The sequence below is a fragment of the Schistocerca piceifrons genome, chromosome 5, assembly GCF_021461385.2.
Source record: "Schistocerca piceifrons isolate TAMUIC-IGC-003096 chromosome 5, iqSchPice1.1, whole genome shotgun sequence".
NCBI classification, from domain to species: Eukaryota; Metazoa; Arthropoda; class Insecta; order Orthoptera; family Acrididae; genus Schistocerca; species Schistocerca piceifrons.
The window spans coordinates 217,206,516-217,229,477 of record NC_060142.1 but is presented as its reverse complement, the minus strand read 5'-3'; the positions used below and the strand labels follow the sequence as shown (position 1 = coordinate 217,229,477).

Below are 22,962 nucleotides of genomic sequence, written 5' to 3'. Positions count from 1 at the left end.
TGCCATTTAATGGCCTAGGTAGCAGATAATGCCCACTTAAACAGTCCCCAACAACACCGACCCACACGTTAACGAAGAACCGCACTTTATGAGCGCTAGTAACTGTGGCATGTGGGTTATCCTCACTCCAAACATGCGAATTGTGCATGTTAAAGACTCCACCACGCCCGGGTGTTGCTTCATCGGTAAACAACACAGAGGATTGAAATGTAGGATGCATTTCACGCTGTACAAGGTACCACTGCGAAATCTGTGCTGTGAGTGGATAATCAATTGGTTCCAGGTTGTGGACACGCTGCAAGTGAAATGGACGTAACAATTGCTCTCGAAGGATTGTTCCTACATTCGTCTTATTAGTCCCCATGTTACGTGCAATTGCACGAGTACTAATTGAAGGATCCCGCTCCACATGCTGCAAGACAGCTTTCTCAAATTGCAGCGTTCTTACCGTGAGACGGCGTCCCTGTCCAGGTAATCTGCTAAATGATCCGGTCTCACGCAGACGTTGGTACACAGCAGCGAAGGTCGTATGATGCGCGATACGGCGATTAGGATATTGTTGTTGATAAAGCTGCTGTGCAGCTCGTCCGTTGTGGTGCGCTACGTAGTACGCACCAACCATATCAGTGTACTAACTCCAGGTGTATCGCTCCATTAGTAAACAGAGACAATGCACTACCGCACTGGTGGACAGCAGTTGCCTACAACTGAAGAGCGTAATACGCTCTCTACCAACTGAAGATAATAATACGGCCTCTAACAACTGAAGAGTGTAATAAGGCTTCCACCGGTTTAAATAATCCTCATAGGAAAAAATGACATTAGGGAAAAAAATTTGTTTTTATGTCCCCTACAACCATCCAGAGTTTGTCGGTTTAAATACTTTTCACCCTGTATACTTGCCACTGCAGCGATGTGTCAAATGGCATGTCACATGCGTAATGGGGGGAAAAATGAAGGTAAATCAGTATGGAACGCTTCTCGTAAACATATTGTGTTGTTAATAAATGGGTTCTAAGAGTGGGCAGTACAAAAGTGAAAATTTTGTATCCTGATATCTACTGAGTTCTAGGCCGGAGCTGTAAGTTTGACAAGTAGATGTAACCGACGTAGCTTTCACAGCCGGTGTATAGTCCTTCTAATGGTGCGTCGGCGGCGCGCGCCGTTTGAATGATGCGTGCCGAGCACATGGCTGACGTTTCAATCGGACGCGCAGCGCTGCAGGGTGACTAATGGAGGAGCGAGGTGCCCTGGCAGGACTCGTAGCCGCCCTCGCAAGACGTGATCGGCGCCGGGGCACACTCACCTTCGTATTTAGCTTACGGTACCCGCCGTTCGAGCTGGCGGTGGCACCTTTATCGAGGCTAGGGGCTTTGGGGAATCCGCCGATATGAGTCAACCTGCTTAGAGGTACTTCGCTAATGGCGCGTATACCGCATCGTGGCACGATGTGACACGGAGGCGTACTTGGCTGTGCCAACAGACTTCGCTTGTCATCAATGTGGGAGCGTACTTTTTTTTAACGAGACCTGTTAGCCGTCCGGGGTGGCCGAGCGGTTCTAGGCGCTTCAGTCTGGAACCGCGCGACCACTACGGTCGCAGGTTCGAATCCTGCCTCGGGCATGGATGTGTGTGATATCCTTAGGTTAGTTAGGTATAAGTAGTTCTAAGTTCTAGGGGACTGATGACCTCAGAAGTTAAGTCCCATAGTGCTCAGAGCAATTTAAGCCAATTGTTCACAAACACACAAATGCCATTTAACGTGTCTTGGTTTCAGCTTACATGGGACCCAAGGTTCTTCTTTCTGAATCATGCTCAGAGCGATTTGAACCATTTTTTGAGACCTGTTGCAAAGTCCCATCCATTACTGTTGTACAGTCATCGTCATAATCATTTAACAGCTCGAGTTTCCTAGTTGCTGTGTACAAGCCTCCTCTTACTGCAACCTCCATACCCTCTGTTCTTCGTCTTCCTACGATGTTTGTTGTATTGCACTAAATCAAGCAATGAGAATAATTAGCGGTACGACTAAATCAACACCACTGTCATGGCTGCCTGTGTTATGTAATATAATATTACACCACCATCAATCAGACAAGAAGCAGCAGCTGCAGGAGAGTTCGTAAAATGTACTACTCATCAGGAATTGCTTCTGTATAATCAGCAACAGAACATACCTGCCGTCTTACAAAAATCTAGAAAACCACTCTGGCCAACTCGAGATGCGCCACCTGTATGTGATACGTGCCGAGAAAGGAAAGAGAATTCACAGTAGTTCCCTCCAGCAAATTCTCGCCTTATTGCTGATCCTATTAAATGTGTCAGTGCATTTGGTCTTACCAGGAAGCTGTGGACAGCTTTGAATCGATTCCATGAAGGACATGGAAGGTCTGGTGCATGTTTGTATGATTGGGGTTTCAAAGATGCACCGGCGTGCGACCGTGGGGTTGCTGTGCAAACTAAGCAGCACCTGACCGAAGATCGTTTGTTACGAAAGTTGGCTGTTGGACTCGAACGACATTTGGTAACGCCAGGATCTGTGGACTCTTAAAGACACAGGTATTCAGCGATAAAATTGATGTGGTGTATGTGTGTGTGTGTGTGTGTGTGTGTGTGTGTGTGTGTGTGTGTGTGTGTTGGTTTATTTTTATGTGTTTTATGCATATTCAACCATTTATATATGAAGTCCTTAAATAAGAATGTAAAATGACCATGTAAGCCATACGAACAATAATAATTCTTCCTACCACCTGTTACCTTCAGCTTCTCTCTCCTGGTTTGCTCGAGCTATCCTCGTTGTCTCTATTCTTTACGTGTGCTCAAATCACTTTAAATATTCTGACACGCTACGATAGTACTGTCTTAATCAAGGCCATCTCCCTCACGCCTTCCTTTCTAAATTTGTCCAGTGTCGTCGTCTGTGCTGTTGAAATTAAGAAGCTCATCTCCGACATCTATAGTCGCGGTGAGTTACGACTAGTAGCGCTTATCACCAATGATTTTACTTTTCTTGGCGCCCTGAGATCTCTTAGACGCAGTCTAGCATGTTGTACGGCACGTGGCCAAAAGTGTCACATCAGACTATTTAATGCAATCTATGTAACGTCATGAATGTGTGAGAGCAGGGCTAAAGTAGCCAGAGCATGTAAGTGCTTTCCTCCGGATACTCTCAACGGAGAGACTACAGTGTCCGAAATCACTATACACTATAGTGTAGTGACGCTCGATTCGTAAATACTGTAAATTGCTCTAATATGCAGATGGTCGAAGAAATATTAACAGTTTTTGACCGATTAGGGTAAGAGAGGTTACAGCGAGAAAAATAGGCTACGTCTCAACATCAAGTTTCATCATTTCCATTTATTTCACACTAATCCCAAACAAGGTCTGCTTGAGATGATTGTTGATTCAACTGTGTAAGCTATTTTCCATGCAGCGGATTTATCTTCTTGGATGTAATACTGCCAGTTACAAGGCGGGAAGTGTAAAAAATTGATTCGGTAAGCGTGACGGCTTTGGTATCTTCGTCATAAATTACGGGCAAACAGAATAGTCTACACTCACGAGATTCTGATGTTAGTCTGACTGTCGTTTATAGTGTTAGCGGGACAATGTTCTCCTCAGGAATGTCTCCTACTATCTGAGAGGAACGCGAACATCATATTTCACTGTACAGTCAGCCATTACAATCGTCTCCACACATGGCAGCTCAACATGCAAGCAGCCGAAGTGATGACCAGTAGAAAAACTTGTAATGGAGTGTGAGCCACACGGAAAGAAAAAAACAATAATGAAATCCAAGGGTCATCAATTCAGGGACCGACAAGTTTTAACATTCCGACAAAAGTTTTCGAAACTTCACACGTTTTCAGCTTGAGTTAGTTGGCGCCGCAGACGTCAGCGAAGTCCTTTGTAATATTGATAAATTTAAATATTTCGCCAAACATTTTTCGAGGCCAGTTCCACTGTCAGCAGTAAATTAAACCCTTGCTATTTTAGCCCTAAGAAATTAACAACAGGGACTACAAAACTCGCACCTTCTGCATGAATGAGTCGACAAACGATCTTGTCAGCTTTTTCGAGGATTTCCGTTGCAACTACTCAGTTACAGTGTCACAACAATCTGTTTGTAGACAACAGCCTATATCTTTTTCAAAACCATGGTCCTGACAAAATTTCGAGAGCATTTCTTAAATTGATTAATTTAAATTGGTGATGATATAGAACAGCTGTTGTGATGTACGAAAATGGACGTAGTTACTTTCGGGTTGTTTATAGGGTGGTTCATTGATCGTGTCCGGCCCAAATATCTTACGAAATAAGCGTCAAACGAAAAACTACAAGGAACGAAACTTGTCTAGCTTGAAGGGGGAAACCAGATGGCGTTATAGTTGGCCCGCTAGATGGCGCTGCCATAGGTCAAACGGATATCAACTGCGTTTTTTAAGTAGGAACCCCATTTTTTTATTACATATTCGTGTAGTACGTAAAGAAATATGAATGTTTTAGTTGGACTACTTTTTTCGCTTTGTGATAGATGGCGCTGAAATAGTCACAAACGTATAAGTACGTGGTATCACATAATATTCCGCCAGTGCGGACGGTATTTGCTTCGTGATACATTACCCGAGTAAAAATAGACCGTTTACCGATTGCGGAAAAGGTCGATATCGTGTAGATGTATGGCTGTTGTGATCAAAATGCCCAACGGGCGTTTGCTATGTATGCTGCTCGCTATCCTGGACGACATGATCCAAGTGTCGGGACCGTTCGCTCCAGTGTTAATTGAAATTAAAAACAGATCCTTGACATGCTTAGATAAATTGTAGAGATTGTGCCTACGTGATTTGCAGATTTTTTTACATGGTTTTTGTAGCAGATACAGACTTTGTAGCGATTTTCAATCTGCGCGGAGAGTGAAGCGCTGTGAAGGTCGTATGCAGACAGTATATGTCGCGACAACGTTACATTTTTGGACATTAGGTACCAAATGGCTACTAATTTAAATCAGCCTATAGATGTATCTCTTATGCGAATGAGACCCAGGAATTAATTATAACTGCTTCTGTCAACAGGGACGCCGATCAACCGGCTGCCCATCATGGCCAAATCTGTGCTGGACCTGTTCGAGCTGTACAACTTGGTGATCGCGCGCGGCGGACTGGTCGACGTCATCAATAAGAAGCTGTGGCAGGAGATCATCAAGGGGCTGTCGCTGCCCTCGTCCATTACGTCCGCCGCCTTCACGCTCCGCACGCAGTAAGTGCCCGCTACGGGCTTTCAGTTCTCTCTGGACACAAACTGCAACTCGGCGCAAAGCACGTCCTTGTTTCGGTTCAATATGCCAGTCAATTTCGTTTTATTTGTTCTCATTTTTCCATACCATATGATTATCATCTAAGTGAAAACGTCAGATCTGTAATAATAATCCAGCCCGTCCGGTTAGCCGTGCGGTATAGCGCACTGCTTTCCGGGCGTGAAGGCGTGCCGGTCCCTGGCGGATTAGTCTCGAGGTCCGGTGTGGCGGCCAGTCTGTGGATGGATTTTAAGGCGGTTTTCCATCTGCCTCGGCGAATGCGGGCTGGTTCCCTCATTCCGCCTCAGTTACACTATGTCGGCGATAGCTGCGCAAACACTTTCTCTACGTACGCGTACACCATAATTACTCTACCACGCAAACATTGAGGTTACACTCGTCTGGTGTAGGACGTACCCGGGGTGGGGAGGGGAGGGGGGAAGGGGGGGGGGAACCGCAGAATAATCCTGGGTTCGGTGTGGGGCGGCGGTGGGGTGGGATTGTGACCACTGAGGGCTACGGCGGGGACGATGCCTCTCCGTCGTTTCTAGGTCCCCAGGTCCATACAACACAATGCAATAATAATCCTACAGAAAGTTGTGTTTGTCGTACATATAAGATGCGTATCGCATTATTTATTTTCAAAGCTTGCTCACTGACTGCTTTTAAGGATTGGCATCACGGCCAGTTTAGTGTTCTGTAGCTCAGTTGGTAAAAGCGAAACCCTGACAGGAGCACACTGTTGCCCGTCTCTCTGCTCGACTGTTAAGATCCCTTTTCCTCAAGAACGAGAAAAGGTCCCAAGTTGAAATTTATGTCATAGACTAAGATCTACGGTCCCTCAGTGTTGTAAAAAAATTAAAGGTACTAAGCCAATAGAATCAAAAGATACGGCCATTTGTGTCACGTACTTTGATACTCGCAAACTCACTCATTAGAAATTACAGCGGAACTAAGAGTACCTGTATACGAATTAAGTTTGTACAGAACCCTCAGAACGTGATTCCTACACGCACTTGTCCAGTTTTTGGAGTTGCTGATACGCTTCAGTGCTGAACTTAAAATAATCACGTATTATGTCTTCATAGGTAGTGAAATGTGCGTGTAAGTACATTTCGAAACCTACCATAGCGCATCAAAAATACTGACCAGGGAAATTAGCACAGCACACGGTACACTTATCGTGTAAGTATGTAATTGGAAAGTTGCGAAAAACAGATATTGAGAAAAGCGACTGGCTATAATTTGGCCTTCTGTTTGTTTGCAAAGAAGAATTTTGCGGACAAAGGAAGTAAAAATTGGTTCTACCGTCTGAAGAAACGACAGTATAAATAATAAGTAAGATTTAGTATTTTTCCCGCAGCGTTGATCACCCCACAGAGGTTATCGACATCCAAACGAACCCGAGAAAGGTGCGTTGTTACACGACAGTTTCTCCGTATTCCGCAGTACGGCAGCTCATATCGTCACCCGCCCATCGAGACTTCCAGGGATTGGAAAAAAGTCATGGAAACTCTGTGAGAAATACTTGGTTGAATATAATCACAGATGCTAGCAAAACCTGAAAGTAGCGCTGTTGTATTTGATCACGAACGACACCTGTGTAATGACCTCAATACCTTGCAAGCGTTAGTCGTGGTCTGTAAAGTGTCCTGTGTAGTGCATTATATCGAGGTCACACACTGTTTCCAAATGCTAGCCTAGTTTACGTCCCGAGAATGAAACATGCTGGTGCTTCGTCAACGATATCGTCAGCCATATCATGGTATTCCATGGGACCCATCGTTACTGTGCAAGCTCGCTCTGCTGCCAAGGATTACATGGCCGTTTTGGCTGATGAGGTCCATCCCATGGTAAGTGTTTATTCCTCAGTGATGATGCTGTGTTCCAAGACGACACGGCCCCTGATCACAGCGGACTGCTTGCCACCACAGTCACCAGACCTGAATATCACTGAGCCTTTCCGATCCACTTTGGAGAGAATGGGGGCCGTGATCGCTATCCACTTCCATCATCGTTAAGTGACCTTGTCTTTATTTTGCAGTAAAAATGGCATGAGATTGTCTTCAAAACAGTACAGGACCTGTATTAACCCATTCCAAAACGACTGGAAGCTATTTTGAATGCTGTTTTAGACCCGGTAATGTGTTGTTTTTGTAGTTTTTCCATATTTTTGTCCACCCCTCTATCTGGAATGTTGCGAAAAAAACATGTAGAGAAAAGCGACTGGCTAAAACTTAAACGCTTTCTATTTATTCGCTAAGACTAACATTACACACAAAGGACGTGACAATTGAATTTAGCGACTGGGGAAACGACAGCAGAAATTTAAAAAAAATGAAATTTAGTATTTTTCTTCCACAGTCGGTCACCGTCTACGGGCTATCAGGGTTAACATGAAACAGAGCGAAGTGGTGCCTTGGTAGTATTCCAGAGTACAGCGGTTCAGATGCCCGCCAAGCCATCCAGACGTGATTTCCATCAGTCGCCTAAGGTGGAAGCCGGTATGATTCCTTCTAAAGGTCCCGTCTAATTTCCTTCTCTGTCCTTTCCCGATCCGAGTTTGTGCCCCGTCTCTAATGACCTAGTCGTCGATGGAACGCCGGACCTTAATCTTCCTTCAAAATGAAATCAGGTTAAAGAGATGACGGAATTTCGGGAGCACTGTATCTGTCTCGTGGCTTCCGCTATTGGTTAACCGGTGGTTTAAAACATGTAAAACTGAGGTCTCTGGTCTCCTCTGTCATCCTCCATTACGGGGGAATACAAGATGGCGCTCCACATCTCATATGCATAACTGACTGTTTTAATAGTGTAATTTGGGGAGGGACTATAGGAAACGTATTGTTCCTATAAAATTCTTGACAACAGGATGTGAGGACTTTCGGAGAGCAACCCTGATTACAAGTAACGCCCGACATCTGCGTCTGTCGGGAACAAAACGAAGCACGTAACACAGTTGATCGCTGGGAGCGCTACCCGGAGGTCCCGACGTCTTTTACGGCGCATCTTCCATTGGGCGCCCTCCCATTATACATACTCGGCCTAACGAAGCCGGTGGGGCATTACTACCGCTTCCCGAAATGAATTGCATTATTAAATATTTCGCTATGAGCGCACAGGGCGCTCCGCGCTGGCATCTCCGTCCGCTAACGAGTTGGCAGGAGCGTTCGCCGGATGGGATGACCTTATAGAGACCTCCGCCAAAAGCCGTACGATGACAATCCGCCTTGTTATTGGGGAGCGAGCCATTCTGATTGCGCGCGAGATGAGGACGCGGAGGAGGCGGGGAGGGGAACCAATTTATATACCGGACACTAAAAGTCACGGGAGCCCTGATTTATAGTGGAACCGCTATAAAAATGCTTCGGAATGGAAGCTATCAGGGTAGGCGCGGCCTCGCCCGGACGCTGAGTAGCCATTAGCCTGCAGGCGGTTTGCCTCTCCGCCGCTGACATTATTCTAGCGCAGAAAAAAAAGGAGGCAGGAGGGGGGAGTAATAATAATAATAAGAAGAAGAAAAATCTGCAAAGCACGTAGGGAAAGTTGGCGTGGGCGAGGTTCCAGCTGCTAGCCACCAACGCGGGCATCTACAGGTGGTCGAAACGGCGATTGTGTTCCCTCCGGATTGTAGCGACGCCGAGCAGGACTGGTCGTAAGCGCATTGTCTCCCTGTCGGCCGGCGGACCCCCTCCGCCCAGCGCCTGTCGTTCTTTATTGGCCGTACAACGTGTTTATGATCGACGGCCCGGGCAGCCCGTATCGCGTGCACTATAAATAATATCGCGGCCGGCGACTGAGTTCCGCGCCCTTTCGCCCACGGCGGTGGGAAGCGTACGGCCTGGGCTGCAGTACGGACGAATCATTTGCCTGACGCGAGTGTCGTGCCACTCCAGAGGACTTGTGTCTCACGACATCGATATTTATCGCCGTTTAACGCACGTTTCGCGCGCCGCAGCCATCACTCGAGCTTCCTCGGAGCTATCGCAGCAGTCAGGTAGTGACACCACCTTTAGCAGGAAGTGGTGGTATGCAAGTGGGCACTTCAGATTATTTTCCTGAAATCTTCCATAAAGGCTGCTTGAGGATCTGAATGGCATCAAATGGAATTGATGAGTCATTCCCCTAAAGGAATCAACTGACCCTGTACTGTTTTCCAATATCTGTTCTTTCTTTTTCTCCTACACAAGTCATTATATACTTCATCATTCGCTTCCTGACTGAGTGGACTCATTGGGCACTTTCGGTGCAGTGGACTCATTGGGCACAGTGGGCTCATTGGGCACAGTGGGCTCATTGGGCACAGCGGACACTTTGGGTGCAGCAGACACTTTAGATGCAGTGGACACTTTGGGTGCAGCAGACACTTTAGATGCCGTGGACACTTTGGGTGCAGCAGCGGGACACTTTGGGCGCAGCAGCGGGACACTTTGGGCGCAGCAGCGGGACACTTTGGGCGCAGCAGCGGGACACTTTGGGCGCTGCAGCGGGACACTTTGGGCGCTGCAGCGGGACACTTTGGGCGCAGCAGCGGGACACTTTGGGCGCAGCAGCGGGACACTTTGGGCGCAGTAGCGGGACGCTTTGGGTGCAGCAGCGGGACGCTTTGGGTGCAGTAGCCACTTTGGACATGTTGGGTGCAGTGGACATTCTGAGTACAGGTGGGCAAGTTGGTCGCAATGGGTAGACTGGACATTAAGATAGTGCATACAAGCCTCTACTTTAGAACTCTTCTCCATCACTGGGTTTCATTACTTGGCAAAAGAAACTCTCCCACAGTGGAAACTAATTTAGTCACGATAGTAGGTACTGCTATGTTCGAGTTCAAAGTTTGCACATTGTTACCTTGCAGAGCAAGACGAAAACTGATCCCGAGAAATTTCTTCGTGGTAACTCACTCACTGTTGACCCCATTAAATTTATTAATGATAAAAAGGAGAAAGGAGTGATGTTGCTGCCAGAAAAAAGTGAAGAAATATACAACACGATGCTGAGCTAAGTGGGATTCACATACCTGCCCCAAAAAGGAGGAAACAAAATATCCCATCGACCATATGGATAAATGTGTTATCAGTGAGCAATTTCTGCGATATTATGAACAGCAGTGAAATATTAACTTTGTGAAAGTTTGCAGCTTTTATCGCAAGGAAGAGGACTTAAGGACTGCCAAGGAAACTCCTAGAATCACTGTTCTGCCTGTAGTATTTGGTTAAAAAATACTGGAGTAAATGAATCACCATTTGGTAACGAGACTAAACAGTTTCTGAAATACCGTAATACATTAGATTTTTTCGAAAAAAACAAAGCATTACAATGAAATAGGTCAGTGGTTTACACAGGCGATATGTGGATTTTTAGATATTTCATTGTGAATAAATGTCTAGTGTGAGAAAAGTATTGTCGAAGTACTGTGCCGGTTAGTATTAAATTGTAAGCAAGGAACTGACATACAAAGATGTAATGTGTGAGTGCACCACTTGTAAGAGTAAAGGAGTGTGCGTTGTTTACTTCCTCCCTTCACTGTTTACTGGGCGTAAATGCTATGATGCTGCTACCCTGGCGAGGTCATCAGTACACTTTGTCGGGTAATACACACTAATGTTTCAAAACATTATGACCACCTGCTTAACAGTCTTTTAGTCACCATTCGAACGCAGTACAGCAAAGATTGTGTGTGGCTTGGATTCGGCAAATCCACGTTCGTGATCTCCTTGGGTGGTATAAGTAGGGGGAAGCAATATATTCGATGCCTCATCCAGAAACGCACCCTCTCGAAACCTGGCGAGCAAGCTACACCGCGATGCAGAGCGCCTCTCTTGCAGAGTCTGCCACTTTAGTTTGCTAAACATCTCCGTAACGCTATCACGCTTACCAAATAACCCTGTGATGAAAAGCGCCGCTCTTCTTTGGATCTTCTCTATCTCCTCTGTCAACCCGACCTGGTACGGATCCCACACTGATGAGCAATATTCAAGTATAGGTCGAACGAGTGTTTTGTAAGCCACCTCCTTTGTTAATGGACTACATTTTCTAAGGACTCTCCCAATGAATCTCAACCTGGCACCCACCTTACCAACAATTTATTTTATATGATCATTCCACTTCAAATCGTTCCGTACACATACTCTCAGATATTTTACACAAGTAACTGCTACCAGTGTTTGTTCCGCTATCATATAATCATACAATAAAGGATCCTTCTTTCTATGTATTCGCAATACATTACATTTGTCTATGTTAAGAGTCAGTTGCCACTCCCTGCACCAAGTGCCTAACCGCTGCAGATCTTCCTGCATTTCGCAGCAATTGTCTAGTGCTGCAACTTCTCTGTATACTACAGCATCATCCGCGAAAAGCCGCATGGAACCTCCGACACTGTCTACTATGTCATTTATATATATTGTGAAAAGCAATGGTCCTATAACACTCCCCTATGGCACGCCAGAGCCTACTTTGTCTGTAGACGTCTCTCCATTGAGAACAACAAGCTGTGTTCTGTTTGCTATAAACTCTTCAATCCAGCCACACAGCTGCTTTGATATTCCGTAGGCTCTTACTTTGTTTATCACGCGACAGTGTGGAACGGTATTGGGCCGTGTCATTGTAAATTACTAAAGAAACTAACTGCCGACGTTTCGACCGACTTGCTGCGGTCTTCCTCAGGGTGGTTGACTGCTGTATACTGGTGAATGTCTTCCTTCACATTCTGTCAATTTGAGCTGTCATTGGACAAATTTGAGGAGAGGTGGTGGTTGTATGGTGCGCTATTGTCTGTGCTGCTCTGGTGGCTGATTGGAAGGCAACTGTAACAGGTGAGTAGTAGAAGTAGCCCATCGGCTGGCAGTTGTCTGTGCAGCTGTGGTAAGTAATTCGTAAGCAGTCTCTCATTGGTGATCGGATGGCAATAGCAAATCGGTAGCTAGTATCCAGGGGATGACGTCTTCCTACAGCGAGGTGGTACGGCCGCACGGTTGTTCTCGTGAGACCGCTGTTTGTACTGTTAGGCCCGGATCAAACAGTGCTGCTGGTTGGCGAACACACGCGGTCCGCCGGGCTGGAATTGCTGGCAGCCAGGCCGCAGGTAGCTTGTAGCCATCCTCCCTGTTCGTGTTGTTAGGCGTTTAACTACTTCAGTTGCTGCATTAAAATAATTAAACGCGCTTACAACACGGCTCCAAGTCAACTACAGGCTGGTTGCAGACAGCGAGTGTTCACCAGCCAACATCAGCTCTTGACCTGCATTTCACAGCATAAACAGCGGCCGCATAATAGCCGTGCGGCCTTAACGCCTCGATGCAGGAAAACGTCATCCCCTGGATACAAGCTGCCGATTTGCTATTGCCTTCCTATCACCAATGAAAGACTGCCTACCAATCACCTCACCAGAGTAGCACTGGCAACAGCCAGTCGATACGCTACTTTCTACCAATCACCTGTTAGATGTTGCCTTCTAATCAGCCAACAGGGCAGCGCAGGCAAGAGCGTACCGTACAGTCGCCACCTCTTCTCAAATTGTCCAATACATCCCAGATACGTGTCAAAAAAAAGGTTCAAATGTGTGCGAAATCTTATGGGACTTAACTGCTAAGGTCATCAGTCCCTAAGCTTACACACTACTTAACCTAAATTACACACACCCATGCCCGAGGGAGGACTCGAACCTCCGCCGGGACGAGCCTCACAGTCCATGATCGCAACGCCTTAAACCGCTCGGCTAATCCCGCGCGCCCCAGATACGTGTCGTCTGTAGCTGTCAGGGCCGGCCGGGGTGGCCGAGCGGTTCTAGGCGCTACAGTCTGGAACCGCGCGACCGCTACGGTCGCAGGTTCGAATCCTGCCTCGGGCATGGATGTGTGTGATGACCTTAGGTTAGTTAGGTTTAACTAGTTCTAAGTTATAGGGGACTGATGACCTCAGAAGTTAAGTCCCATAGTGCTCAGAGCCATTTGAACCATTTTTGTAGCTGTCAGATAACCGAAACTGGCAGTATATAAAGGAAGATATTCACCAGTATACAACAGTGAACCGCCCTGAAGAGGACCCCAACAAGTTGGTCGAAACGTCGACAATTAGTTGCTTTGCTAGTTTACAATGACGCGGCCCAATACCAAAAATTATTTTATTCAAAGTGACACATGCCGTAGAAGTCTACGAACTTAGTGTCTGAACCGATCAGCGTATGCGCAATCGTTACTTTTTCATATTTTAGTTTAGATCTGTGCACAGTTCTGCGAGCAGATGCCGGACTCCTCGGGTAAAAGCGGTAAGGCAAATGTCACACACTCCGAGCAACGGCCCGTAGCGCCATCGCAAGCTGCCTCCAAGCGTACTGTTTCCCGCGCAACGCAGGAGACATCGCTCGTGTCGTGCGTGCGACACCTTGTAGTGGATGAAATGGGCAAACAGGAAGTAACGACGTTAAAAGGGATACCGAAAAAGCAATGTGTTTTATTGCAGTAAAAGCGCGGGAGCTCGGCGGGCGGATTAGCAGCTGGCCGTGCGGCAGGGCAGGTGCGGCTAACGAGACGGGCCCGCGGGCGCCGCAACGCGCAGAGTTATTTCAGTCTGTTTGTGGCCGCCGCGCCGCGCCGCTCGATCTCGGCGGTCCGTCGCTCGCATCTGACGGCGACAGCACCGCCGCACGCCACAACATGTCGCTATAAATACAAACTAACAAGTCCGATGATACGCCGTGCTCCCTCTCCTCTCCTCTCCTCTCCTCTCCTCTCCTCTCCTCTCCCTCCCCCTCCCCGCCCCACCGGACAGAGAGCGAGAGCCGTTGGTGTCGAGGGTTCGCCACTGTTCTTGCAAACTGTTAGTGACCGAAACTGACTGTAGTCCCACCTGTTGCAAGAACTATTTGCGACATACCGATGAAAATAGTTTGTTGTTGTTGCGGTCTTCAGTCCCGAGACTGGTCAGATGCAGCTCTCCATGCTACTCTATCCTGTGGAAGCTGCTTCATCTCCCAGTACCTACTGCAACCTACATCCTTCTGAATCTGCTTAGTGTATTCATCTCTTGGTCTCCCTCTACGATTTTTACCCTCCACGCTGCCCTCCAATGCTAAATTGGTGATCCCTTGATGCCTCAGAACATGTCCTACCAACCGATCCCTTCTTCTAATCAAGTTGTGCCACAAACTCCTCTTCTCCCCAATTCTATTCAATACCTCTTCATTAGTTATGTGATCTACCTATCTAATCTTCAGCATTCTTCTGTAGCACCACATTTCTAAAGCTTCTATTCTCTTCTTGTCCAAACTATTTATCGTCCATGTTTCACTTCCATACATGACTCCACTCCACACAAATACTTTCATAAACGACTTCCTGCCACTTAAATGTATACTCGATGTTAACAAATTTCTCTTCTTCAGAAACGCTTTCCTTGCCATTGCCAGTCTACATTTTATATCCTCTCTACTTCGACCATCATCATTCATTTTGCTCCCCAAATAGCAAAACTCCTTTACTACTTTGTCTCATTTCCTAATCTAATTCCCTCAGCATCACCCGAGTTAACTCGACTACATTCCATTATCCTCGTTATGTTTTTGTTAATGTTCATCTTATATCCTCCTTTCAAGACACTGTCCATTCCGTTCAACTGCTCTTCCAAGTCCTTTGCTGTCTCTGACAGAATTACAATGTCATTGGCGAACCTCAAAGTTTTTATTTCTTCTCCGCGGATTTTAATACCTACTCCGAATTTTTCTTTTGTTTCCTTTACTGCTTGCTCAATATACAGATTGAATAACATCGGGGAGAGGCTACAACCCTGTCTCACTCCCTTCCCAACCACTGCTTCCCTTTCATGCCCCTCGACTCTTATAACTGCCATCTGGTTTATGTACAAATTATAAATAGACTTTCGCTCCCTGTATTTTACCCCTGCAACCTTCAGAATTTGGAAGAGAGTATTCCAGTCAACATTGTCAAAAGCTTTCTCTAAGTCTACAAATGCTAGAAACGTAGGTTTGCCTTTCCTTAATCTAAGTAATGAAAATAGTAAGTACCGTAAAATACAGAGCGTGGACGAAAATGTGGAAACATCAAAAAGACAACACATTACTAGGCCTAATGCGGAGTAGGAAAATCGGCTGGCATCCAGTGATTTTCACCGTAGTCTTGATCGAAAAGTATTGTAACTTTACCGATTTACGCGCATTATATGTCAAGAATACGGATACACCGCATACACGTGCCTAATATGGCGTAAGGAAACAGCTGAAATTTGAAGGAGCTTCCAGTGGTCACGGGATTGACAAATACAGTTCCTGTATGGCTTACGAGGGAATCTCATTCCATTCTTCCTGCAGAATAGTGGGAAGTTCAGATAACAATGATGAAGGTGGATAGTAAACATGCGCACTTCTCACCGAATTAGACCAAGAAGGCTCACTAACATTGAGATCTGGTGACTGTGGTGTCCAGGAGGAGTCCTCGACGATGCAAGCTGTGTGAAAAGGAACCTTGTCGTCTTAGAACGCACTGCGGAACAAACATTGAACTATGGGATGGATCCGATCAGCCAAAGTGATCACATAATCGTTGACAGGACTGCGACGTTGAGGGAAAAAATGTTCGAATGTGTGTGAATTCTTAAGGGACCAAACTGCTGAGATCATCGGTCCCTAGACTTACACACTACTTAAACTAATTTAAACTCTTATGCTAAAAACAACACACACAGCCATGTCCGAGGGAGGACTCGAACCTCCGGCGGGAGGGGCCGCGCAGAAGTTGACGAGTAACTATGGGAATGGCGCCCATGGAATACCACGATGTACCTGCCCAAGTCATCACAGAACTACCGCCATGTTTCATTCTTGCAACGTAAAAGGGACCACAATTTAGAAACGGCGTGAACGACTCACCCGACCAAATGACCTCCTTCCTTTGCTCCGTAGTCCAGGTTTTATGGCTTCGACATTGGCATCGCTGATAACTGGCTCTGGATTTCCAGTTCATCTTGAAACTCGCTGCTTCTGGAGCTCCCTTCGTGTTGTTATCTTGCTGAATAGTGTTCGCGAGTGCACCATTCAGTTCTCCAGTGATTTTTCTTAGCTGTTGTCATCTTATTTTTCGTCACTGTCCTCTTCAGTGATCGCCTATCACGATCATTCAATACGCAATTTCGTTTGCGTTGTGACTTAGCGGATCATGTTTTTCCGCTTGCTCTGTAAGTGGTATAAATCTACGATACAGTGCTTCGTGAAACGCCAAACACTTCAGCTACCTTACTTATGGAAACACCCACCACACGAGTATCAACAATTTACCCACTTCGATTTCATTTGGGTCCAACATAATGCACTCACTACTACACAGAACATTGTTCCGAACACTTCCAACATATTGGGGCACTTGAACAGGTGACTTTCTTGATCAAATAAAACAGTACAATCTGCAGGCTTGGGCGTCATCTGCGTTTATTTTCAGACATGCGTTTCTCTGTGTTCCCATATTTTTGTCCAATCCCTGTATCTAGGAGTATGCACACGGGGTGACCTTCAGTGGAACGGACACACAAAACAAATACGATGGTAGGCAAAGCAGGTCCAGTCTGAAATTCGTAGGAAGACTCTTAAGGAAATACAATTCATCCACGAAGGAAATGGCCTACAAAACACTTGTTGGAACTATTCCTGAGTATTGCTCATCACTCCGGAACCCTTTCCAGGCTGAATTAAAAGATGAGATAGACTAGATAGAACGAAGAGCGGAATGCTTCGACCCGGATCGTGCAGTTGGTGCGAGAGCGTTACGGATATGCTCAACAAGTTCACTGGCAGACATTACACGAAAGGCATTGTACATCGAGTATTACTATTGAAACTCCGAGAGAGTACGTTGCGGGACGAGTCGGGCAACATAATACTTCCTCCCACACTGTGATCAAAAGTATCCGGACAGCCCCAAAAACATAAGTTTTTTCATATTAGGTGCATTGTGCTGCCACCTACTGCCAGGTACTCCAAATCAGCGACCTCAGTAGTCATTAGACATCGTGAGAGAGCAGAATGAGGCCCTCCACGAAACTCGCGGACTTCGAACGTGGTCAGGTGATTGGGTATCACTTGTGTCATACGTCTGTACGCGAGATTTCCACACTCCTAAACATCCCCAGGTCCACTGTTTCCGATGTGATAGTGAAGTGGAAACGTGTAGAGACACGTACAGAACAAAAGCGTACAGGCCGACCTCGTCTGTTGACTGACAGAGACCGCCGACAGTTGAAGAGGGTCGTAATGTGTAATAGGCAGACATCTATCCAGACCATCACACAAGAATTCCAAACTGCATCGGGATCCACTGTAACTACTATCACAGTTAGGCGGGAGGTGAGGAAATCTGGGTTTCATGGTCGAGCAGTTGCTCATAAGCCACACATTACGGCGCTAAATGCCAAACGACGCCTCGCTTGGTGTAAGGAGCATAAACTGGTGAACATCATCTGCCAGCGTGTGTAGTGCCAACAGCAAAATTCGGAGGCGGTGGTTTTATCGTGTGATCGTTTTGTTCATGGAGGGGGCATGCACTCCTTGTTGTTTTGCGTGACACTATCACAGCACAGACCTCCATTAATGTTTTAAGCACCTTCTTGCTTCCCACTGTTGGAGAGGAATTCGGGGATGGCGATTGCATCTTCCAACATGATCGAGCACCTGTTCATAATGCACGGCCTGTGGCGAAGGTTACACGACAATAACATCCCTGTAATTGACTGGCCTGCACAGAGTCCTGGCCTCAATCCTACAGAACGCCTTTGGGATGTTTTGGAACGCCGACTTCGTGCCAGGCGTGGCCGCTCCCGTAGGAGATTCGAGTCCTGGATTCATCCGAAAAAAATGACGTTTTGCCATTCGTGCATCCAGGTTCGTCGTTGAGTACACCATCTTAGACGCTCCTGTCTGTGATGCAGCGTCAAGGGTAACCGCAGACATGGTCTCTGAGCTGATAGTCAATGCTGCTGCAAACGTCGTCGAACTGTTCGTGCAGATGGTGGTTGTCTTGCAAACGTCCCCGTCTGTTGACTCAGGGATCGAGACGTGGCTGCACGATCCGTTACAGCCATGCGGATAAGATGCCTGTCATCTCGACTGCTAGTAATACGAGGCTGTTGGGATCCAGCACGGCGTTCCGTATTACCCTCCTGAACCCACCGATTCCCTATTCTGCTAACAGTCATTGGATCTCGACCAACGCGAGAAGCAATTTCGCGATACGATAAACCACAATCGCGATAGGCTACAATCCGACCTTTATCAAAGTCGGAAACGTGGTGGTACGCATTTCTCCTCCTTACACGAGGCATCACAACAACGTTTCACCAGGCAACGCCGGTCAACTGCTGTTCGTGTATGAGAAATCGGTTGGAAACTTTCCTCATGTCAGCACGTTGTAGGTGTCGCCACCGGCGCCAACCTTGTGTGAATGCTCTGAAAAGTTAATCATTTGGATATCACAGCATCTTCTTCCTGTCGGTTAAATGTCGTGTCTGTAGCACGTCATCTTCGTGGTGTAGCAATTTTAATGGCCAGTAGTGTATATCGGTGCGTCACAAACAGCGTGAGGTAATCGAGTTTTGAATTCGAAGAGCTCGTCCGCACATGGAGTAGTGTCTCCTTCATCATGACAATGCCAGAACACACACGAGCGCTGTGTCATCTGCAACAATCCGATGCCTTGGGTTCATTGTGATCGATCGTCGTCCATACCGTCCCGACTTGGCCCCATCCGATTTTCATCTGTTTCCGAAACTTAAAGAACACCTCCGAGGATCTCACTTAGGTAGTGATGAAGCGGTGCAAGCAGAAGTGAGGTTGTGGCTCCAGCAACGAAGTCAGATATTCTACAGTGACGGCATTAACAAACTGGTCTCTCGTTGGAAGAAACATGTTCGTCGTCAGTGTGAATATGTTGAGAAATAAAAATGTTGGATGTTAATAAACTCTGTTTTATTTAAAAATCTTTAAGAGTTTTCACATAAAAAATTCAGAGACAATGCTTTTCAGCACGTCCTCGTAATATCGCAACCGATAAGAGGTTGAAAAAGCCCTTCCATTTTTTCATATTTCTTGTTCTGCACTTACAGTCGTATGCCTAGCAGAAGTAAATGGAAAAACCTTGTGACAGTAAGCATAATAGCGACATAAACGAACAACACAGAGAGTTGTGATAAACTGTGTCCAAATGCACCATCGTCTAATAATGTCGCGTAAGCGTTGGCAATTCTGCCTACTAAGATATGAGATGTACCGATCACTATTAGAAACGACACGATTCGTGACGGAATGAAGACGGCTTCAAGGCTGGCTGATGTAAGCGGCAAATCGTAAAAAGAGAAGAGACAATAAAGTTTCCTAGAAGCAGCAAATGACACGCATTCTGCTTATGACATGGTCGTCATGTAAATATGTCCGATAATGAGAACCGTGATGGAGGGATCACGGATTGCGCATTAACTTGCACTCTTTCTGTAGTGAGGAAATAATCTCCAATGATGTCATTAGCCAGCAAAAAGAAAATGTTAAAAGATTTAGCGTTCCAAAAGTACTTTCCCCGTATCAGTGATAATATTCATAATTGGCTATTTAGAATGCAACAGGGTTGTGTCTTCCTCTTTGTATCATTCATGGTTTAGTAGGAAAAAGGATAATTAGCAAGTCAATATTGCAATGCTTATTTTTTGTATTCCATAACAAGCTCACGTTTTTGTACGAACAGAATTTTAAAAACTTCTGCTTCACCCCACAACTTTTTGAGTTCTTCTTGTTTTATATGTACGATTTTACCTTAAATTTACAACGATGGGTAACAACAGTGAACGGATTCACTGTTAAGATCCCAGTCCAAAGCTTTTTTCGAAGACGGATGAGAAGCCCAGTACCAAATAAGATTTCTAAACTGAATATTTTATACACTTCAGGAAAAAAATACAAGGCATTACTTTATCACAATCACTTGCATTTCAGTCGTACCTGTGCTCCAGAAATTCTCACTTAACACGCAGTCGTCAAAATGAATTACAGAAGTGCATGCATGATCGTCTGAAACTGCTTCAACTTGTTAAAGGTCTGAGGATATCATTGATTAAAAAGTGTTATAAAGGGTGTAAAAATAGCGTATACGTTTAGAGGACATAAAAAGAAACACTTCTTTATGTGACAAGAAGTTTTGACGCTAGTAATGTGTAGAGATGGTTTCGAACTGGCGTATAATGAATATTGTAATATAGATGTTGCTGTTCGTCTTATGGCTCTGTAACGGTGTGGGGCGTGTGCAGTAGGAATGATATGGGACCCCTGATACATCTAGATATGACTCTGACAGGCGACACGTACGTGAGCATCCTGTCTGATCACCTGCGTCCATACATGTCCATTGTGCATTCCGACGGACTTGGGCAATTCCAGCAGGACAATGCAAAGCCCCACACATCCAGTGGCTCCACGAGCTCTCCTCTTGAGTTTAAACACTCCTGCTGGCCACAAAACTCCCCAGACATGAACATTAATGAGTATATCTGAGATGCCTTGCAACGTGTTGTTCAGAAGGGATCTCCAACCCCTCGTACTCTTACAGATCTATGGACAGCACTGCAGGATTTATGGTTTCAATTCAGACATTAGTCGAGTCCATGCCACGTCGTGTTGCGGCACTACTGCATACTCTTGGGGGCCCTACACGATATTAGGCAGGGCTGCCAGTTTCTTTGGCTCTTCGGTGTGTTTACCCTGGCCGGTGACATTCGGTTTTTCGTCACCGTTCTGCCCGTTTTAGTACTGTAGTGAAGATCAATAAACCAAAACCCTTTCCTTATTTTTCATTCCGTATGACTGGACGTCGGCATTTTTTCCAGTCCACTTAATAACAGTGTAAATTGCAATAAGGACCGAGTTAGTTGCATAGTAGTACGTCAATCATATCGCGATTACGAGCTACGTGGGTTCACGCGTGCATCTCGGAATGTGCAATAGGGGTGCGTTTCGTTCATTTCAAGTGTCAGTTTCGCTTTGCTGTTTCTCGTGATGTAATTAACGTATTAAGATGCAACCAATGCCAGTATTTTATGATTTTTCGTATTATTGATTGCGTAAGACATAATATGGGGTGTCCATTCAAAAACATAGGTTTGCGTTGAAAACAATATAGCTTTTAGAATGTATCAAAAGCGTTTACTTTCATGGACCCCTGCCTTACATTCGTACCCGAGAAAATCGGTTTTCAATATATATTATTGTTCCAGAGATATCTGAGCTGAAACGTTTAAGTGGACTACCATATATACAAAGGTGATTATGACCAATGACTCCTTCAGTGCAGATGCACACCAGGCTCGAATTCTTAGAGGAATCGGCGAGAAGCAGCAAGTGATGAGGCTAATGAGCAGGGTCACTACATCGGTAGTGTGCGGTGTAAGTTGAGAATTTAGGTCTGATGGGCGGCGTGCCAGGGTAGCCCGCGCGATTGTGGTGACCACTGCGTCCGGATGGTGTAGGGTCAGCACATCCACCAAGTAAGTAGGAGACCAAGGTTCGAATCTCTGTCTGGCAGAAATTTTAAACGTGCCCAATTGCTATAAATCAACGCCCTTTCTAGGAGGCTGATCTGGATGGTCGCCTCCTTTGGGCGTTCCGGCAGTATCGAAGACTCAGTATTATTATCATTATTATTACTATTTCTTAATGAACACGTTTCCAAATTACACGGTCAGATAACGTTTTTCGTCTGAAGGTGCATCACCTCGTTTACCCCGAGCAAACTGGCAGCTCGGGGCTGCTGCTGCCCGGCGCGCATTAATTAAGTCCCAGGCGGCGGAGTTTCTATTTCTGATGACGTCGGCCGCGCGCGAGACAGTAGTGGATGAATGCGCCATCCATCACGGCCGGCGCTCGCCAGCCCTGGACGCCGCCGGCTGATTAATTCACCTGCACTGGGCCGTCGCCAATCTCAACACGATGCGTGACAGATAGCCGGCTCAGCGCCGCGACAATCACCTTTAATTAACGCGCCGTAAAAATACCGCCGCGCCCGTTTATATGAACGGATGGATCCCTGCGCAGTTGGCTGCCGTTGCGTCCGTCCGTTTCCTGTGCAAACAAACTGCGGCGAGCGCCTTTCATCCGGGAGGACGCCTCGCTCCCCTCTTCCCCACCTGCTCATCTCGAGCACGACACCGCTCTTGGCATTCAGCCTCCTGTGTTTCATCTTCCCAGTTAGTGGCCTGCCAACGAAGTAAGTAATTTCGTTGTCCTCCTCTGTGTAAATTAAAAAGTGTAGAAAAATAAAAATATCTGAATCTATATTTTACATCAAAGATGATGTCACCGACTACACGTATTTACAACATTTTCGAAAGAGATGGACACCTACATCAGAGAAACCGAAGAACTGATGATTCAGAAGGAAAGTAAATTGGCGGGCAAACTCTGATCCTCTCCAATAAATGCTGAAACTTTTGTTTGGCGAATTTTAAGTCTACTGCATAGTTTAGCGATCCTTGAACTGGACCGAGTGAAGTGGCACGGTGGTCCCACATCCGGAAAGACCATGGTTGAGATCTCCGTCCGGCAATCCATACTTTGCTTTCCCGTGGTTTCCCTAAATCGCTTAATGCGAGGATCTTTGCTTTCTAATCGAAACGTCTGCCCCGTGTCT

The 22,962-nt window shown here is 46.1% G+C and overlaps 1 protein-coding gene across 1 annotated transcript in view; it reads left to right on the top strand.

Moving 5' to 3' along the window:
- LOC124798899 (protein dead ringer-like) overlaps window positions 1-22,962 on the top strand; it is a 463,425-nt gene that overhangs the window by 407,703 nt on the left and 32,760 nt on the right. The window contains exon 4 of the mRNA XM_047262431.1: window positions 5,076-5,259. Within this exon, the coding sequence (XP_047118387.1) occupies window positions 5,076-5,259 (184 nt within the window). The remainder of the gene's footprint in view (window positions 1-5,075; window positions 5,260-22,962) is intronic.